Source organism: Asterias rubens, chromosome 9, assembly GCF_902459465.1.
Source record: "Asterias rubens chromosome 9, eAstRub1.3, whole genome shotgun sequence".
In the NCBI taxonomy this organism is placed as follows: Eukaryota; Metazoa; Echinodermata; class Asteroidea; order Forcipulatida; family Asteriidae; genus Asterias; species Asterias rubens.
Window position 1 is genome coordinate 11627935 of NC_047070.1, and position 22141 is coordinate 11650075.

General features: G+C 40.6%; 1 protein-coding gene across 1 annotated transcript in view; it reads right to left on the minus strand.

Moving 5' to 3' along the window:
- The window catches only part of LOC117294628 (protein FAM178B-like), a 199369-nt gene that overhangs the window by 89753 nt on the left and 87475 nt on the right, over nt 1–22141 (minus strand). Inside the window, exon 7 of the mRNA XM_033777124.1 lies at nt 6961–7057. Within this exon, the coding sequence (XP_033633015.1) occupies nt 6961–7057 (97 nt within the window). The remainder of the gene's footprint in view (nt 1–6960; nt 7058–22141) is intronic.

Sequence of the window (22141 nt, forward strand, 5' to 3'; positions counted from 1 at the left end):
AGACAAACCAAACACGCAAACAAGAAAATAAAACTGGGAATAAAATCGATGGTAAAAATATGAGGCCTGCCAAAATGTGTTACATGTTCAAAATACTGGTGAGGTAGGGAATGGGGCTAGACCTGTATCGGTTGGTTCTGCACCTAATACTAGACAAAGAGTCGGAATTCCTAAGGTTATTATTCCTTGCAGGAGGCAGCCACTCTCTATGCTTGCTTGAGGACAGGAGCAAATTACCAAAGTTCAATGAGAGCTGTTCAAGTCTTTCAGTGAGGGGCGGAATGTTAAGCACCACACAAATATCAGCATAAGGTTTAAATTTACAAAAATCCCAAGTAAGTATGATACAGAATGCCTTTCGTTGCATTTTCTCGAGGCACTCTCTTTGGACTTTGGTAAGACCACAAAACCAGGCAGGTGAGGCGTATTCAAGAGTTGGACGAACATATTGTAAATACACTGTTCTCAAGTCTTTAACAGGAATGTTACATCGTTTAAGTTGACGTAAGAAGTACAGTTTTTTGTTGAAGGCTTTACACATGTAATCAACCTGAGTATCCCATTTAAGGTTTTCTTGTATATGAATGCCAAGAAGCTTAACACAGTTCGTTTGATTGATGACATTATTACCAGTTTGAAAAATGGGCTTAACAGGTTGGTGTCTTTGGAAGCAAGAAATCATGACTTGACATTTTTTGGGGTTGAGTCGCATGTGATTTTTTAATGACCAGGAATGCAAACAATCAAGCTGCTGTTGCATTAAACTTGTTTGGTCATTATTACGATATGTTTGAACCAACGACATATCATCTACGTATTTGTAGTGGGAAACCTCAGGAGTGCCAGAAACAAAGTCATTTATCATTGCTAAAAAAGCCACCGGCCCTAGTTTAGTACCCTGGGGGACCCCAGCATTGGTTGGTTCCCAACTGGAAACACTACCATCATATCGAACAGCTTGACTTCTGTTTGTTAAAAAACTACATACCCATGGAATAATTGAAGTACGAACACCAAGGTTAAGAAACTTTTCAACGACAATCTGATGATTTACCCTGTCAAAAGCTTTTGAAAAATCAGTAGCTACTAAAACAGCAGAATGTTGGGGTCTATCAGTTCCCTTAAAAATATTATCTAACAATTTGACCAAACAATGAGTTGTAGAAAGTCCTTTGAGGGACCCAAATTGATAATGATCAATGGAATTTTTGATATCCTCTAGGATCCAATTTACAACAAAATCCTCAAAAACTTTAGAAAACAAACATGTGAGTGAAATAGGACGCAGATTGTCAATAGTAGGGGGATTGCACTTAGGGACGGGTACAACAAATGCCCTTTTCCAAATGTCAGGTACAATGCCCTCCTGCAGCGAACAGTTGATTATTTGGCAGAGAGGGAAGCTTAGTTCATAGGAGAATTCTTTAATCACACGTGGCGGGAAAAGGTCCGGTCTGCCACTCTTGTTGATGTTTAATTTCTTGAGTTTCTTGAAAACGTCATGTGGAGAAACAGATGGTGGTGATGATGTCATTGGAAGGTAGGCAGGTAGGCAGCTGAGATCAAGTTTTGGGATATCATGAGCTGCTGATATGAATTGATGATTGATACTATTTGCAATAGCCTCTGTTGAAGGTCCAGGTAGAGTAAAGCTTCTCTTGCAGTTGTGACCAGTAAGTTTCTTGATATGTTGATGCCATTGTCGCGGGTTAAGTTTTTTTAGTTTACCAACACTGGAATTGTAGAACACTCGTTTAGCATGTTTAATAAGTCGAATGGTTTTGTTACGGATCATGCGCCATAACAACAGTTTACTGCTGGAGAAAGCCTTTTGTCTTCTAATGATTAGGGATTTCAGATTTGGAGTTATCCAAGGTTTGTCATTTCGGTGCGAAGAGATAACCTTGGTCGGGAAAAAATTATCAATTGCCTTGTTCAGAACTTCGTAGCACACAAGTTTTGGTTTCTGCTGTGGTTGCAGCTTCAACACCCTCCCAATTGTAGTTTGTGATCCATTGGCCAAAGGCTCGTTGGTCCGAGTCTTTAATTGGGCGAACAACTCGTTTATGGTTGACATTGGTCGTTTTCATGGTGTTCAGGGGTTGCCACATAACAGTATTATGGTCGCTCAATCCAAGCGGTGATGAAATGATCGGCTCGTGATATAGATCTTTCAAGTTAGTTAAAATTTTATCAAGAATGGCTTGACCTCGCGTAGGGGTTTTGACGACTTGAAGGAGGCCGGACAAGCGGCAGATGTTGTCAGTGTCCAGTTTATTAAAATCTCCTAAAAGCATAACACCAGCGTTGGGATATTTGGTTTGAAGTGTGTTCAACGATGACAATAGGTGATCGGTGAGTATTTTATCATGTGGAGAGGATGGTGGATGGTAAACGACACAGATGATAATACCACTCACCGATCTGGGAAGCCGTCGTGGGCGAGTCCAAATCCATAAAACCTCAAGATCATCGGGAACGTTGATTTCGCTCAAAGTTCTAAACTCTATGCCATTTCTGACATATAGGGCGACACCTCCACCGCGTTTATTGACTCGTGGTTTACTGGTTAGTCCAAACTTGGGAATAGAGAAAACACTAGAGTCAATATGAGCAGGAAACCATGTTTCAGTAATGGCTGCTATGTCGATGTTACTGGTGTTGAGCATTATCTGAAGTTCATCGATGCGTTGAACCAATGATCTAGCATTGATCAGGAACACAGGAGGTGTACTGAATCCGTTAGTATAGTCATTTGTAGATATACCAATCGGAACAGAAATCAGGTTTGACACGACAGACCCTCGTCGTGTTTGCGTGGAGTTGGCAATGGGTTGTCCATGTCCGCCCTGCGTGATAACTTGAATTCTTCTCTGTTTGTTTCTCCCCGCTCGAGAGCCACGTTTGACTTTTACTTTGGTTAGCTTGCAGGATTTTAAAGTCTTCCAAACCTCATTAGAAACAACCGATGTTGACTTACCAATGTTTCTCAAATTTAAGAGTTCTGATCTTGAGTACTTATAACGTCGGCGATACAACTGCTCGTCACCATTTTGTGATGGTTCCAGGTAATGGAGTGTGTGTGGGGAGACACGTAAATCGGGCGTGGCGCGCTGGGTACCAGCGACACTGTTGAGAATGTCTATTGTAAACGTGATGTTGTACAGCAATACGAAGAGCCCGTACAAAAGCATGGCCATGATGGTGGTTCGCTGAACCATTGAATATTCCTCAGCTTTTCCAGTAAAAAGACGTTAAGAACAGTCAAAGTTTCCAAACGAGAAGTCAAATAAAAAGACGAAAACGTACAACATACCTCGACTGACACGCAGAACATGTAAAACTGGAACAAAAATTAGCAGAGATCACAAAACTTTAAAGGAAAAGCCGGAGCTCTAACAGCTGCGATGTGGACGCGCTGAAGAACTTGACGCGCTGAAGAACTTGACGCGCTGAAGAACTTGACGTATATGCCCCTTAGGCTGGCATAATTAACAAAAATATAAGACCATGTTTTCTTAATCTGAATGCAGGTGGAAAGGGTAACAGCAAACTTACAAATAGGTACACTGAACTAAGCCTGGGCGTCTTGTGCAACTATTCAGATAGTTGCGACTATAAATTGCTATGTCTAGTCGAGACTGCAACTTTTCAACTGCCCTGTTTACCATGCCACCATGACTACTAAAAAAGTACTCATAAAGATAATTTTTTTCTGAATTCTTTCTGAAACACTGGTATTTTTGTTATTTTGTTTTGGGTACATTTAATACCCATCTTGGCATAGTGTGAAAAAATATGAACAGATCTCGAAAACCTCTTGATGGAGAAAGACATGTCAGAAATCTGGGAACGTGTGAGAAAGAGAGAGAGAAAGGTACCGACTATCTGAAGGCCTGAAACAGCAGGGGTTTTTTTTTTTTTCATTACAAATTGTTAGTGGAGTCAGCCACAAACTAGAGATCAAGTAGTTTGAAGTTTGTGTTTCAAGAAGAATTTCTGTTAAAACAAATCAGTGGAGCTTTTATTTTGGTTAATGTTGTCAAAACGATTAGGTGCATTCTGAAAACAGAAGCACTACAGCAGCCGATTTCACGAAAGTAACTTACTATGTCGTAAAGTTACGCCACGTAAATGTTGCGAAGCTGCGCCATTTCCCTAAGTTGCATTTCACAAAACTATTTTTAGCTGCGCAACGTTTTATTTATGACCAACACCGCGGACAAGGCTAATATCATTTTCAACGACTGTTGCCTGACACAGCTATAAAAAAGCAACGCAGCTACCATTTTAAATCACGACCATGTGTGTCATTCTCAGCGTCATCCAAAAGTTATTTTCCCAGCAAAATGGAATTTTACTTTAAAGACTTAAATTAGCTAATGAAATTAAACTAAGGGCCCTTAGTATGGGCTACTTTTCAACAATGAATTGTAAGCTTATTAGTTACAAATAATTTTGCTATACAGATACACAAATCAAAAGATAAAGTTTACCAATATTATCTTAAACAAGTTGGTCAATTTCTCAAGGATCTTATCCCTTACTGTTACTAAAACAAATTTCCTTAACAACTTTAAATCCTTTCAACTAAATTAATCAAAATGAGGCCACTGTTACTCTCCAAATATTTGGGTGAAATTCTTTTGAAGTGTTTAAAAGACTAACTTTGTGGTGGATTACAAATTTAGCTAATATCTTCTTGTAGTTTTGAAAAAATTCTTCATAATTTTATGTTTTAATTAAAGTTTGTGATTAGGAGGGTGGGCCTTGAATTATTTTTTTACAGTGGTCACTGGACGACTTAAAAATCAACAAACTGTTATATATTTTGCCGCAGAAAAAATAAGAAGGTTTATAGATTCAACTGAATTTAATTAAAGCCATTGGACACTTTCGGTAAACAGTATTGTCCAAAGGCCCACACTTTGTGTATCACAACTTATATATAAAATAACAAACCTGTGAAAATTTAGGCTCAATCGGTCATCGGAGTCGGAAGAAAATAACGGGAAAACCCACCCTTGTTTCCGCATGTTTCGCGGTGTCATGACACAGTGTCATGACACGTGTTTACTTTAAATCCGTAATTCTCGATGTCAAGAATTGATAATTGTTTTAATGTTTTCTCAAAAAGTAAAGTATTTCATGGAAAAATACTGTTTGTTTTGTTTTCGCTAAACGAAAGAAGGAAATATATTTTGGCACTGAACCAACTTTAGTTAATAACTTCATGTAGTTAAAAAAAAAATCTTGATCAGTTTTATTTATACAATTTGTTTGTGTATTTTTGGATGCGTGGGGTATGGGTCTTGAATTACATGTATGTTACAGTGGTAATACTGAAAGATAAATAAAATAATAAGCCATGTACTATTTTTCTGCAATCAATAAACAAATGAAAATAAACTTAATTGAAAAATGCATATGAACTAATTTGTTTCGACTTGTCTGTCTTGTATGAAAGTATTTGATTTGTTTTGATTTGGGAGGATATAGTTTTTAATGGAAACAAAATCTACTGTGATTTGTGGATATGGGACTGTTGATCGGAACCGATGAGTTCATAATTGACAAATAATACTACGAGTGACGAAAGTGTTTACTGAAATTGTATTTATAGTGGCAATTCCAACCAACAGTCACTGGTTTCAAGGACCCCGAAAATCGTGCCCAATTTTATCGTATTTATTTCCTTAATAAATGTGGTTTTTTGGGGGGTTTTTTCAAAGCAAAACATACTTGAAACCATTGACTGATTAGTGTCTTTTTGTCTTGTTTCCGCTTAAAGAAAGAATGAAATATATTTTGGACAACACTGAATTGTCGTCGCTGCCCCAGGAATAGCGTAAGCTACATTCTAACCCACGCAAAATACGGTGGATGGCAGTTTTTTAACATGTGCAATAAAATACAAAATCGAGTGCGTGACTTGCGCCACTTTTGTGGCGCAACTTTCAGACTTGCGTCACTAACAGCGTGGCGTAACTTACGTGAAATCGGTGGAACTCGACCATAATTTGTGGTGCAACTTATGCCATAAATGTTGCGCAAGTGGACTTACGCAGTTGCGTAAAGTTTTGTGAAAACGGCTGCTGGACTCGTATAAATAACAGCCAATCAAAGGATTCTATTAACCTTACGTAACTCCCATTTTTTAAACTGCAGTCTACAAACTTTATAGGCCCATTGGCCATTAACACCAAAATCTTGTTTCTCTGAAACGCAAACTTAACTTTTTACAAATAGTAAGTTCTCTAAACCAATTCAATTCGTGACAAGTTGCAATTGATGTTGTGGAGTTGAATACGATTGTGTAAAAATAGGATTTTGTAAAAGGGTTAATTTTAGTCTATGTTTCAAAAGAAACTGAATCTGGAATAATTCATGATGAGTTGAACTAAAGTTAAAGATTGTTTGAATCAATGTTCCAGAGATGAACTTCTCTGTGATGATGAGTATGTTGTAAAAGACACTGATTGCGGAATAATTCATGAGTCCAACTGACATAAAAAAGTAGAATAAATTCCATTTGAAGGAAATTAGGACTTGAAAAGAAGTGATTGGAAAACCAACACAGTAACAAATTAAAATTGTTTAGGATTATTGTTTGTTAATCGATTTTAGTATCACTGAAACCAGTATAAGGAAAACTGGATGGTGAAGCAAAATGATCATGTTTTAATGTAAATGAATCCAGAATAAGGAAAGTCTAAGCAATATCACCTTGCGGCATAGGGAATATGCAAATTAGTAATTCGACTCTACCGGTAAGTAGAGTGAAGTAGATGGCGTTATTTAATAGCTTCAGGTTGAAATGTAGACCTTTTGATGCTTTAAATATTTCACATCAATTAACTTTTTGATCTGTTGTCGCACCAAACACCTAGAAATTGTGCAAAGACAAACTTTCAATGTCTACTTTGTCTTAACTTCATAAAAACAAAATCAAAAACATACCTGATGCTGATGTCATCAAAAGTTTCTCCATAGCATCAGCATTATTTGAATTAAAACCACAGTCTAGCAAAGAGAGCCTTCCCGGAAATGAGAAAATCTGCAGAGTTTCAATCAAAATCAACAAATTTAAACTACTTGTCAATTAAAACAATATAAATTCTCGATATCGAGAATTACGGATTTATTTTAAACACAATTATGTCATGACACGGCCGGCGAAATGTGCAGAAACAAGGATGGGTTTTACCATTATTTTCTCCCGACTTTGATGACCGCTTGAGCCTTAAGTTTCACAGGTTTGTTATTTTACATAGAAGTTGTGATACACGAAGTGTGGCCCTTGGACATTACTGTTTACCGAAAGTGTCCAATGGCTTTAAGTGGTGTATAAATCAATCAAAATCTTCTTACGGTTTTAACGAAAAGAAAAAACATTGACTGACTGTTTAAGTTCTGCATTAAGACTATTCCAGTAATGTAATTCCCTTTATGAAACACACTCTTTTAAAAAAACTCAGTTCTACTTTGTATAACAAAAAAGATTCCCTTTGGCTAAATCACGGGTCTGATGAGTGTGAACTGAAGCACTAGCTAAAAAGAAGCCTTGAAGTTTATGTGGCAAGAAATTACGAGCGTGTTTAAACATAAAATTTGCTAAATTAAGAGAATGAATATCGCCAAGTTTTAAGATACTTGATGTGGCAAACAATGGCGAAGTATGTTCCAGATAACCTGCACCATGAATAATACGGATCACTTTTTCTGTAACAAAAACAATTTATTACAACCTGATGTAGATGAACCCCAGGCAACAGAATCATAATTCAAATAAGGAAGCACAAAGGAGTTATAAAGGGTTACCAAAATGTGTTTGGGTAGAAACCATTTTAGTCTGCTCATGACTCCAACATTCATTGACACTTTAGTACACAAACTACTAATGTGATCATTCCAAGAGAGATTTTCATCAATAAAAATGCCAAGGAATTTAGTGGATTTCACTTTGGATAAAATAACATTATTTTAAATGAGTGGAGCATCTTGATAATATGTGTGCTGTCTTGCTGAGAAAATAATATAATTTGTCTTGAGTAAATGAACATCCAATCTATTCGACAAGAGCCATTTGAAACCTTGACAAGTTCAACATTCAAATCTTGAATGGCCTGATCAACATTCTGATGATTATACGATAAACTTGTATCATCTGCAATTAGACAGAATGAAAGCTTATCCGAAGAATTACAAATATCATCAACATAGATAATAAATAATAAAGGCCCTAGCACACTTCCCGGTGGGACTCCCACGTAATAGTTTTTTCAGCGGAATGATGTGAGTTATAGGAGACAAACTGCCTTCTTTTAAATAAGGCGCCTTGTCAAAACCTCCAAGCCGTACCATTCCGCGTGCATTCTGCGGGAATCAGCAGATTTTGACAACAAAAGAACCTGTAGCAACCGGGCAGGTCCATGGCCACGACGGCTCATTTACATGTCAATAAACATGAATATTCCGGCGGCTCCGCGGAGCGACCATTGTGAGGTCCAGCTTATTAGCTGACCGGCGGAACCGTGGAGGAACGCAGAAGGTTAACCATGGCTTTACCTTTACAGATTAAAAAGCAAAGTGAGGGTGGATTTGTAACTAAAGCCCTGTTTGCATTGGACTTAATTTGGGTAAACTAACCGAGCCAATGGGTAACTTACCCATTTTAAGTCCAATGCGAACAGCCCAAGAAGTTTTCCTCCCAGGTAACTTACCCGAGCCGAATGGGTAGTTTAACCGAGCCAAAGGTGCCCAGGAAGATTGACCAGGTCAGTTTAACCGAGCCAGAAAGTCCAATGCGGACGCGACGACTCGGTTAAGTGACCCGAAGAAGCTGGCATGTTTTGTCATGGAAGAATAAGATTTTCGTGATTATCGAACTATTCAATGTTACGCAGGGGGCCTGGCTCGGTTAGTTTACCCATGGTCTCAGTAAGTTTACCCGAGTCAAATAAATCCAAGCGCGAACGGTGGGTAAGTTAACCCGTCGGAATGTTACCCAGCGTCATGGTTAAGTTACCCAAAATATTAATCCAGTGCGAACACGGCTTTAAAGCCATTTCCTCTAATGTGTGATTTTTAAGACTGGGTCTTAGGCCTACATGACCAAAACATGTGAATTCTAGAAATGGTTTTCTTTATTCCCGACGTCGACTGACCGAAGTTTCAGCCATTAAATCGCACGCTACGTGCAAGCTCTGGTTTATAGTTTTAGTGTTTACGATGTTATCCCACCAAGCTGCAAAAGTGGGCGTCGGAGTATAGCAGTGACAGGAGACAATATTTAACAGTTATCATTTTGCAGCGATCAAGATTAGCATAAAACTACCTACATACATGTTTATAGTTATCATACGGGAAGATGGAACGGGAATGTGTTTATTTACGGGACACGGCTACTGACTGTGACCAGGCGGGAATGGTTTAATTCATGTGAAAACGATGGGATTGGAACAAGTTATACAGGCCTACGGGGTCGGGATGTGAATAAATAAATTGGGGAATTTGTTTTTTAAATACGGGTCCGGGTAAAGATGGGTCCGGGTAATGTGTTTATTAACGGGAAGATCTCGGAACATATGGCGAGGATATATCTATCATATGGGAAGACGGGACATGTATGATGCAATTAGTAGCATAACTGTGGACCCGTTTCTCCAAGCTCACACCACTCACTAATTTTTGAACCATATAATTCACATGGACCGAACAAAGCTGGTTAAAGTGGTGAAGGTTTTGAATTGTTAAGCTAGGACTCAACATTGTGATTTTTAAAAATACAAGCCAGTTCTGTGCCTCTTGAATGCCTGTTGAATGCCACGGAATATATGTTCAGCTCCAAAGTCACCGATTTGGTTGACTACAATGTTTGTTTAAACATGTAGTGAGCGATTATCAAGTGTGATCAGGAGGGTCGGCTGGCACATGGTGCAATTTGTCTTGTCGGTGCGGCCCGTCCGCTTCCAGGACGTAGGTATTCACGAGTTAAAAATGTGTTATTCTTGGAGACCACAACCAGTCCGCGTCCGAGCCTCAATATTCATGACCTTAAAATACAACTTGTTTATTAATGAAACTTATTGTGATTTTTTTTCACAGGACTCGGGAAAGTACTGAGTATACAGTGCTACACACATCGGTGTATGGGTAAAAACCAAAATTAATATTCTTTATCCCCGATGCAAATTTAACGTCTATTAAATGTAACATATTGTTATACCAACAATAGCGCCCGGCTTTGATAGCTTATTAACTTCCCCACCCTTCAACGCACATGGCCGTTCTTCGGCGGACTGTCTGAGGTCCTTAGCAACGGCGGTATTTGCTGTCCAGTCCGCGGCTTGTTGGCGGAGGAACGCTCGGGAGGTTTTGATAAGGCGCCTAAGAAACTCCTGAACCAGTCCAAGGCCAATCCACGCACACCGTAGTGCTCTAATTTGGAAAGCAGTATATCATGGTTGACTGTGTTAAAAGCCTTGGACAGGTCCAGGAAAACATTCACTTTTTTTCAACGGCATCAATGATCCACTGAGAACATCTAGAATAGCCATCTCGGTGGAACATCTAGAATAGCCATCTCTGTGGAACATCTAGAATAGCCATCTCGGTGGAACATCTAGAATAGCCATCTCTGTGGAACATCTAGAATAGCCATCTCGGTGGAACATCTAGAATAGCCATCTCTGTGGAACATCTAGAATAGCCATCTCGGTGGAACATCTAGAATAGCCATCTCTGTGGAACATCTAGAACAGCCATCTCTGTGGAACATCTAGAATAGCCATCTCGGTGGAACATCTAGAATAGCCATCTCTGTGGAACATCTAGAATAGCCATCTCGGTGGAACATCTAGAATAGCCATCTCTGTGGAACATCTAGAATAGCCATCTCGGTGGAACATCTAGAATAGCCATCTCGGTGGAACATCTAGAATAGCCATCTCGGTGGAACATCTAGAATAGCCATCTCGGTGGAACATCTAGAATAGCCATCTCGGTGGAACATCTAGAATAGCCATCTCTGTGGAACATCTAGAATAGCCATCTCGGTGGAACATCTAGAATAGCCATCTCGGTGGAACATCTAGAATAGCCATCTCGGTGGAACATCTAGAATAGCCATCTCTGTGGAACATCTAGAATAGCCATCTCGGTGGAACATCTAGAATAGCCATCTCGGTGGAACATCTAGAATAGCCATCTCGGTGGAACATCTAGAATAGCCATCTCGGTGGAACATCTAGAATAGCCATCTCTGTGGAACATCTAGAATAGCCATCTCGGTGGAACATCTAGAATAGCCATCTCGGTGGAACATCTAGAATAGCCATCTCGGTGGAACATCTAGAATAGCCATCTCTGTGGAACATCTAGAATAGCCATCTCGGTGGAACATCTAGAATAGCCATCTCTGTGGAACATCTAGAATAGCCATCTCGGTGGAACATCTAGAATAGCCATCTCGGTGGAACATCTAGAATAGCCATCTCGGTGGAACATCTAGAATAGCCATCTCTGTGGAACATCTAGAATAGCCATCTCGGTGGAACATCTAGAATAGCCATCTCTGTGGAACATCTAGAATAGCCATCTCGGTGGAACATCTAGAATAGCCATCTCTGTGGAACATCTAGAACAGCCATCTCTGTGGAACATCTAGAATAGCCATCTCTGTGGAACATCTAGAATAGCCATCTCGGTGGAACATCTAGAATAGCCATCTCTGTGGAACATCTAGAATAGCCATCTCTGTGGAACATCTAGAACAGCCATCTCGGTGGAACATCTAGAATAGCCATCTCGGTGAAACATCTAGAATAGCCATCTCTGTGGAACATCTAGAATAGCCATCTCGGTGGAACATCTAGAATAGCCATCTCGGTGGAACATCTAGAATAGCCATCTCTGTGGAACATCTAGAATAGCCATCTCTGTGGAACATCTAGAACAGCCATCTCGGTGGAACATCTAGAATAGCCATCTCGGTGAAACATCTAGAATAGCCATCTCGGTGGAACATCTAGAATAGCCATCTCTGTGGAACATCTAGAATAGCCATCTCGGTGGAACATCTAGAATAGCCATCTCTGTGGAACATCTAGAATAGCCATCTCGGTGGAACATCTAGAATAGCCATCTCGGTGGAACATCTAGAATAGCCATCTCGGTGAAACATCTAGAATAGCCATCTCGGTGAAACATCTAGAATAGCCATCTCTGTGGAACATTTAGAATAGCCATCTCTGTGGAACATCTAGAATAGCCATCTCGGTGGAACATCTAGAATAGCCATCTCGGTGGAACATCTAGAATAGCCATCTCGGTGAAACATCTAGAATAGCCATCTCGGTGGAACATCTAGAATAGCCATCTCTGTGGAACATCTAGAATAGCCATCTCGGTGGAACATCTAGAATAGCCATCTCTGTGGAACATCTAGAACAGCCATCTCGGTGGAACATCTAGAATAGCCATCTCGGTGAAACATCTAGAATAGCCATCTCTGTGGAACATTTAGAATAGCCATCTCTGTGGAACATCTAGAATAGCCATCTCGGTGGAACATCTAGAATAGCCATCTCTGTGGAACATCTAGAATAGCCATCTCGGTGGAACATCTAGAATGCCATCTCGGTGGAACATCTAGAATAGCCATCTTGGTGGAACATCTAGAACAGTAATCTCGGTGGAACATCTAAAATAGCCATCTCGGTGGAACATCTAGAACAGCCATCTCGGTGGAACATTTAGCCCGAAAGCCATATTGTGATTGATATAAAAGACCATTCTTGTTTATAAAACACATCATTCGGCTGAAGATAAGCTTTTCAAAGATTTTGGAAAATATCGATAAAATGCTGATGGGTCTGTAATTACACGTTTCATTGTTACTGTTACCTTTGTGGATAGGTACTACTTTCCCTTTTTTTAAACAATCTGGAAAAATACCAGAAGAAATAGACTTATTGAAGACCATTGCTAAAGGTTTAGCAAGGGCATTCCTTGCTTGCTTGGTAACAAAAGAGCGTCCCAACCTTGAATTTGTTAATAACATCAACAGTTTCAAGCTCAGTAATGGGATTTAAATACAAGGAATGTGAACATCTGTCACCAAGAAAAAAACCAAACAAAGTGTCTGATTCCAGACAGCGCTGTTCAAATGCGCATGTCAATATACAATGAAAAAGTAAACCAAAGAGAGGGAGGAATATTACCAATATTACAAATGCAAATATTACACGTATTGACTTCTTTAGTATTAAATTTATGTATTCGTATTTTAGTCATATCAACAATGGTCTTGAACACGACGAACTACAATAAAATATTGTTAGGTACATGTATATCGTTTTATTAGGTGAAATTGCTGTTTAGTGGCCATTTTTGACCTATAGAATACTTTGGTAGACAGATTCGAGACATCTAAAATAGGAATATTTGGGCTTACCATTCATAATCTTAATTTGTTAATTTATCAGCAGAACATTTATTGGAGCAGCCAGGCAGTTGTCACTAATCCGATAATATCTTGCTGACGTAATCCCACACACAGATCTGGCCTTTTGTTAAATTGCTCTTTGTATCTGCGGTCACCCATCCATGACCAAGTTGACTCAGCATGTGCAGAACGATATTCATGACTCTATTGTTCCTATGCAAGACTGTATTTACCCTGTTATACCTCGGGTGATTCTTAAAATGCCCCCGAGTTACCGCTTGTTTTATTTTAAATTCTTCCCTATTAATTAAAAAGGCTCATGATGAGGAACATGCACGCTTTACAAGCTCAAGTGGGGCAGGTGGTCTGGTTGTATCTTTAACATTCAAGAACATTATTCACCCATCAGTCACCTTTGCAGGCTTGGATAACCAATGTCTATGTTTCTTGATCTCAAAAAGCTAGAACAGAATTAAAGGTGCAAAGTTATCATAAGTGCCTATTTTTTTACAGATACAAGCATTGTTTCTCCAACTCCTTTGATGTTTAGTTGTTGTCTATAAGTATCTATTTATCTATGTATTGTCCAGTCTCACTCATGCATAATATCCATGTCCCTGGTGTTTATTTGTGTACGTTTTTGTGTAAATTGTCCTTGTCTTTAGGGAACTATCAAACTATTTTTGATTTATTGTTCATTAACTGGATTAAGTTTTCCTTAGTACAAGTTATTATATGTTTTCTGAACAATGTTATCATTGATGTTGACATGAAATAAACGTATCTGAAATGAAATGAAATTATTATAGGTTTTCCCGGGTAATTTCATCCGAAATCCATTCATTTTATATTCTGGCTCATTCAGGGTAGTTTGTAAACGAATGCTATGTTGTTTATCAGCATCCAACAGTCAAAGTGAGTTTAGCATTCACTGGTCAAATCAGATCATAAAGTCACTAAACATCAAATGTTTTGGTGCACAAACAGTCCTTTTAAAAGTTATTCTATCTGATACAGTTTGTTAACCAAAGCTTACAGTCTTTCAGTGATCTTAAAGATGCTGCAATATTCAGTGAACCATGCCAGTTGACTAGGTGCACTTTTATCAGACACTCCACAATTTGTTCCGTCGCAAGTTCAACCTTTTATTTCCGTTTCAAAAGAGATTCATCATGAAAATAAAAAGAGTTCTTCTAAAACTCCACCGAAAATTAACATTGGACACCTCGGTAAGTAAAATAATTAAATCCCTTTAATTTATATTGAAGAAGCAAACAAAGCAGGGCCACAGGGGGAACAGTTCTTTGGTATGGGGCTTCCCAGGTTTCAAGATGAACTTATACAAGAAGCCATTAATTGCCACGTGTGTGCCCCCAAAAAATACAAAGTAAAGGAACAGTTAACATTTTTAAGGGCAGCATGATTTACGGGACAGACAGTATTAAATTAAACAACAAACCATCACAGTTCCCCAGTTTAATTTCATTTTGAACTTTATACCGTTCAAAAAACAATAAAAATACCAATTAGGCAGACCAAACCAATGCTGTTTGTGGGAAGAAAAATATTTCATGTTTTGACTAGAATATTATACCTACATGTATGGTTGTATTGTATATTTGTCTCTTAAATATAAAAATTTGTATTGATTTTCTTTAGCTAAACGTCAAAGAGTCATGTCAGGGTCTGATGACAGTGATGATGATGTGCCGCTTTCGTCACTAGTCAGACCAAATTATGCAAATTAGTAATTCGACTCTACCGGTAAGTAGAGTGAAGTAGACTCGCCCCCCCCCCCCACAGTAGTGTGGATGAGGTCTACGAACGAATACTTCCCGGTGGACTATCCCTCGCTCCTTCCCCACATACTCGGTTCTTGGGTGCTTACATTTAGTAGGGCTCATTGAAAAGAGGACGACTTCGTGGCAAGCATGTCATGGGGCATAGTGGGTAGGACGGTGGAGGGCACTATTGTGTGTAAAGTCTTAGCAATATTGCCTGGCGGCATAGGGAATATACAAATTAGTAATTCGACTCTACCGGTAAGTATTCGTTCGTAGGGGGGGAATAACAGTTACTTGTTCACATCCTCTAGTAGTTAGTGATAGTTGATTAAATTAAATAAAGCTGTCCCCCTATTGGCGGCAAATTTATCTGAAGCCGAGTCCGGCAGAACTGGGTTTGGAAAATATCTATCGAAGTCCACCATGGGGAATCGATAATAAGTCTCCACCCACTTGGAGTAAGTATTCCAAATGGTCACCAACAAAATGTCCTCGATACTGTCACTGCAGACATGATTGAGTGGCATAGCTGGAAAATTATTTCTGTTCCGTGGAGTCGGGCCTGTCCTTCGCTTGAATGATTGTCGTTCAGCAGGAGGATCCTCAGACTTCCCGGCGGGAAGGCCCGGCACCCGAGTCATGTCCCACTGAACAAGGCGCAATTCAGTTTCGGCAATTGACGGCCGCTGAATGCCAGTGGCCAACTCGTCATCTTTCAGGGACAAGTCGCAGGACTCGAGAGGGTGGGAGGCACCCAGCGAAGGCGTGCTACCTAATGGCAGAGCTGTGCCCAAACCATGGTGGTCCGACCCCCGATCAAACACGAGGAACCCCAAAGGGTGCAGGCTGATCCCCAGCGGGGATGGTGCCCTTGTACCCAAGTGCGTGACCGTCCATCCTGTCCCGCACAACCCCACGTAAGATTGTGTGCGGTAGGTGCGGGACGGTGGCTGTGAGAGGAGGCCAGTGCCCGGCTCACGGTGCACTGGAGGCCTCCCTGACCTGAGTGCACCCAGTCGTTACCGGAATGGTCAGGCTGGATGTACGGGCCCAGTGGGGCAAAATTCTGAACCTCACGTCAGCCGGAAATTGAGGCCACGAGGGTCTGAAAAGCTGTCATGAAATTGTCCCGGGATAACAACTCGTTACCTCGGAGACGCCTGCCCCTGTGAGAGCTAGACCCAAAAAAAAAAAAAAAACTTGTCAAATGGGAAATGTTGGGCGTGACGGGCTGCTGGGAAATGAACATTTACCCCGAATTCCTGCTTGTTTAATTTTGAATTTGCCCCTTACTCGACTGTGTTTATTTTACAAAACCATTTTCCACAAAAGAGTTGATTTTTGACATCTAAATCAAACCTGAAAATTAACAATTGCCTGCGTTTTAACAAGGAGAGGAATTTAGGTTTTTCTGTCTATAAAAAAAGACAGAAAATCCAAACATCTGATTTTTCGAAAGAATAAGTCGGAAATCCAAACATAACTGTAGATTTTCTGAAAGCAAAATAGTAAATTTTGATTCAAACTAGAAGAATATCATGCTTGCAATTGACTGTCGACAAAAGGTCAAAGTAGTGGCAACTGTCACAATTGCCACTTATCTCCCAACCATCAAAACTCAAACGTATGAAAAACTCTGCTGCTTGTCACCGGCTCATCACCCCGCCAACATATCATGCCAATCTCTGTACACTTTATTTCTTACCTGTGTCTGAAGGCATAGAATTCAAACTCCTCTTTCTGAAATACAAAACCCTTGCTGCACCCCATAGTGCCTACATAAACTCCTTCATCCATACCAACCTCGCTGTAGCCCTGCTCAAGCTCTACTGACATACAAATCATTCGACCAATTTGCACCCCAGTGCCTCATATAACTCCTTCATCCATGCCAACCTCGCTGTAGCCTTCGCTCCAGTTCTACTGACAAACAAATCCCTCAACCATCTGCACCCCAATACCTTCAAGAACTCCTTCATCCATACCAACCTCGCTGTAGCCCTGCTCAAGCTCTACTGACATACAAATCCCTCGACCAATTTGCACCCCAGTGCCTCATATAACTCCTTCATCAATACCAACCTTGCTGTAGCCTTCACTCCAGTTCTGCCAAACAAATCCCTGGAAACAAATCCCTCGACCATCTGCACCCCAATACCTTCAAGAACTCCTTCATCCATACCAACCTCGCTGTAGCCTTCGCTCCAGTTCTACTGACAAACAAATCCCTCGACCATCTGCACCCCAATACCTTCAAGAACTCCTTCATCCATGCCAACCTCGCTGTAGCCTTCGCTCCAGTTCTACTGACAAACAAATCCCTCAACCATCTGCACCCCAATACCTTCAAGAACTCCTTCATCCATACCAACCTCGCTGTAGCCCTGCTCAAGCTCTACTGACATACAAATCCCTCGACCAATTTGCACCCCAGTGCCTCATATAACTCCTTCATCAATACCAACCTTGCTGTAGCCTTCACTCCAGTTCTGCCAAACAAATCCCTGGAAACAAATCCCTCGACCATCTGCACCCCAATACCTTCAAGAACTCCTTCATCCATACCAACCTCGCTGTAGCCTTCGCTCCAGTTCTACTGACAAACAAATCCCTCGACCATCTGCACCCCAATATCTTCAAGAACTCCTTCATCCATGCCAACCTCGCTGTAGCCTTCGCTCCAGTTCTACTGACAAACAAATCCCTCGACCATCTGCACCCCAATACCTTCAAGAACTCCTTCATCCATACCAACCTCGCTGTAGCCTTCGCACCAGTTCTTCTGACAAACAAATCCCTCGACCATCTGCACCCCAATACCTTAAAGAGCTCCTTCATCCATGCCAACCTTGCTGTAGCCTTCGCTCCAGTTCTACTGACAAACAAATCCCTCGACCATCTGCACCCCAATACCTTAAAGAACTCCTTCATCCATGCCAACCTTGCTGTAGCCCTGCTCAAGCTCTACTGACAAACAAATCCCTCGACCATCTGCACCCCAATACCTTCAAGAACTCCTTCATCCATACCAACCTTGCTGTAGCCTTCGCTCCAGTTCTACTGACAAACAAATCCCTCGACCATCTGCACCCCAATACCTTCAAGAACTCCTTCATCCATACCAACCTCGCTGTAGCCTTCGCTCCAGTTCTACTGACAAACAAATCCCTCGACCATCTGCACCCCAATACCTTCAAGAACTCCTTCATCCATGCCAACCTCGCTGTAGCCTTCGCTCCAGTTCTACTGACAAACAAATCCCTCAACCATCTGCACCCCAATACCTTCAAGAACTCCTTCATCCATACCAACCTCGCTGTAGCCCTGCTCAAGCTCTACTGACATACAAATCCCTCGACCAATTTGCACCCCAGTGCCTCATATAACTCCTTCATCAATACCAACCTTGCTGTAGCCTTCACTCCAGTTCTGCCAAACAAATCCCTGGAAACAAATCCCTCGACCATCTGCACCCCAATACCTTCAAGAACTCCTTCATCCATACCAACCTCGCTGTAGCCTTCGCTCCAGTTCTACTGACAAACAAATCCCTCGACCATCTGCACCCCAATATCTTCAAGAACTCCTTCATCCATGCCAACCTCGCTGTAGCCTTCGCTCCAGTTCTACTGACAAACAAATCCCTCGACCATCTGCACCCCAATACCTTCAAGAACTCCTTCATCCATACCAACCTCGCTGTAGCCTTCGCACCAGTTCTTCTGACAAACAAATCCCTCGACCATCTGCACCCCAATACCTTAAAGAGCTCCTTCATCCATGCCAACCTTGCTGTAGCCTTCGCTCCAGTTCTACTGACAAACAAATCCCTCGACCATCTGCACCCCAATACCTTAAAGAACTCCTTCATCCATGCCAACCTTGCTGTAGCCCTGCTCAAGCTCTACTGACAAACAAATCCCTCGACCATCTGCACCCCAATACCTTCAAGAACTCCTTCATCCATACCAACCTTGCTGTAGCCTTCGCTCCAGTTCTACTGACAAACAAATCCCTCGACCATCTGCACCCCAATACCTTCAAGAACTCCTTCATCCATGCCAACCTTGCTGTAGCCTTCGCTCCAGTTCTACTGACAAACAAATCCCTCGACCATCTGCACCCCAATATCTTCAAGAACTCCTTCATCCATGCCAACCTCGCTGTAGCCTTCGCTCCAGTTCTACTGACAAACAAATCCCTCGACCATCTGCACCCCAATACCTTCAAGAACTCCTTCATCCATGCCAACCTTGCTGTAGCCTTTGCTCCAGTTCTACTGACATACAAATCCCTTGCTGCACCCCATAGCGCCTCCAAAAACTCCTTCATCCATGCCAACTTCGCTGTACTGTATTCTCATATTCTTTAACGACATTGTGTAATAACTTGCCAAACGTCATAAAAACTGCGATAAATAAACATATTACAAATCTATGCTAAAATAATACCTCTCTTTAATTGACTAATTACTCAATTTTAGTGCAAAGTGCTTAGAAACATTTTTTTGTGAGACGCTATAAAAAGTATGGTTTACTTTTTATTTTAAATATGCATTTTTCCTGCTAAGTGACTAGCCTGGAGGGGTACACTTTGAAAGTCGATTGTGTATTGAGGTGAGACACAACAGTGGAATCATCTAAGAACTAAGTGGTAGTTGATATGGAAGGCAAATTCTAAGGAAGAACAAGACCATGCAAAAGAGCAACTACATGTACTTAGTAATCTCCGCTACTTATCTGCCAGTGTTATTATCTGCCATTTTTGGTGAATATTTTATATTCTTTGCCTTGTAAACTAGCCTTGTTTATTGGTTACTTCTTTTGGGGGGAAAAACACAGAATTTCGGTTAAACCAGAAGATTCACATGCCTGCTTTGTTTGCTGAAGACATCACACTTCTGTCAAACAATGTAGTCAGGCATAATAGCTGCTTCAGAGTGTCAAAACATCAGTGGCGAAAGTCAGCTTGAAGATGAATCAGCAAAACAAAGTTCATGACTAGCACTACAATAGCAACCATACAAGCATCGGAACAAGCTACCAGTACTTACACTACAATTGCAACCACACAAGCATCGGCACAAGTTACCATTAAGCAATAACAAAAACCTAAATACTTGGGGGCTTGAAGTGAGACTAGTGAAAAGGACATTAAATAGTACTAGCGGGATGCCACCCCGCTAGATGAGGAGGATTCTAGTATTACAAATGTTGTGAAAGGTAATGTGGGGTAAGGGAGGTGTTCTTACAGGTACTACTCATTTCGTAGGATTGGATTAGAAATTGTATTTATAATCGGTATGGAAAATTGTCATTAATGTTGTATTTTGATAAATGTTGAGCATGCACAACATATCGTGAAACGTCGCCCTCCTCCTCACCTTCTCTCTTGCGTTCTCCAACTAAAGGAATTGGTGTATGTTTCTGGAATTGAGCTTTAATATTGGGGAAGGGCTTACTTGGGTTTTTCGTGATATTTTAATGTGATCGAGCGGGCCAACGCATTTTTCGTATGAATGTGGATTATTTTTCGCCTCTTTTACGCATAATTTTAATTCAGTCGGCTTTTGTCATTGTATCAATTTTATTCACTGCACTGAGTGTTTTCCAGCTAAGATGACTATAAGGGTAATAACGCGTAGTCAACTAAAAATATAGCACGCACATTGGTATAATGACACACTTATTTTATTGTGTTGAGCACATTGGGTTTAATTCAATTACACTTGGCAACATGTACATCCCGAGTCCTGCCGAAACTGCTTTCATAGTTACGAACTGTGTGAAACATTTGCCTTGTTATTTTGACGGTTTGTACGTCCAGTTTGGTTAATTTTGTATGGAGATGAGCCAATCAGACAAATTGTATAAAACGATGAATTTGGAATCAGCATTTGATTCCCTCCGCACAAATCCATAGTCACCGACAGCCACTGATTTGAGTGGTCTAGGTCTGGTGTCCCCCCTCCTAACAATAATCACCGCTGCTAATAGAAGACAAGATATCCGACTAAAAAGGCTTATATGAAAGTGGTACCCTTCTTTAAAACTCCTAATAGTTTATCTGACTGAAAATGAAGAAGTTCTGGTAAACAGCGGATACAATTTTTTTTTTAACGCGCCAGTTGGTATGGACGGCCCGGAACACTTTAACGACAAAGTCAATTTCTGCAAAATTGTATTGAAAATAAATACATTTAATGATTGGATGCTATAATATGTTGACTGATTTTTTTGCTTTGTTTCCAATAACGATTACACGATTTTAAGGCCCAATTCAAAGTGATTATCGAGCGTTCGTCCAACCGACGCAAACAAAGTTGTCGGAGAACCGCATAAAGCGAGTTTTCGGAACATGCTGTGCAACAGATACTGTTTTTACCACCGCTTTTGAGGGGTAACAGAGAGTCGGCCTCATTAACTTATAATTTGTTCTCATATCAAATAATTCTCATGTAAACTTTCTGGTCAACAATCCGCCGGGGCGCGCGCCCCGCGTGACGAAGTCCCCTGATAAAACATCCAATTTAATATGTTATCATTATTATCTCTTGAACCCATAGAAATGGTAATATTATTGGTCTTAAATAACTACTCCTACATCCTGTCACTTATTTCACTTTCAGAAAACATTTGCCTTGTTATTTTAAGGGTTTTTAGGCCAGTTTGGTTAATTTTGTATGGAGAAATTCGTAAAAATGTAGTACCCGATTCAGCCGCACATGAGGGCTCTTTCGTTAAACATGGACTATAACGGTACTCCTACATTAAAATCACTATCAGAACTTGTTTATGTTGTGTTCAGCTATCAATTCATTGTTGTGGTCATGTTTTTCTCTAAATAATTTTGCTACAATTTGACCGAAAAAATTTGACCTCGATTCTTCGATTTTGAAATTTCCCGCCCT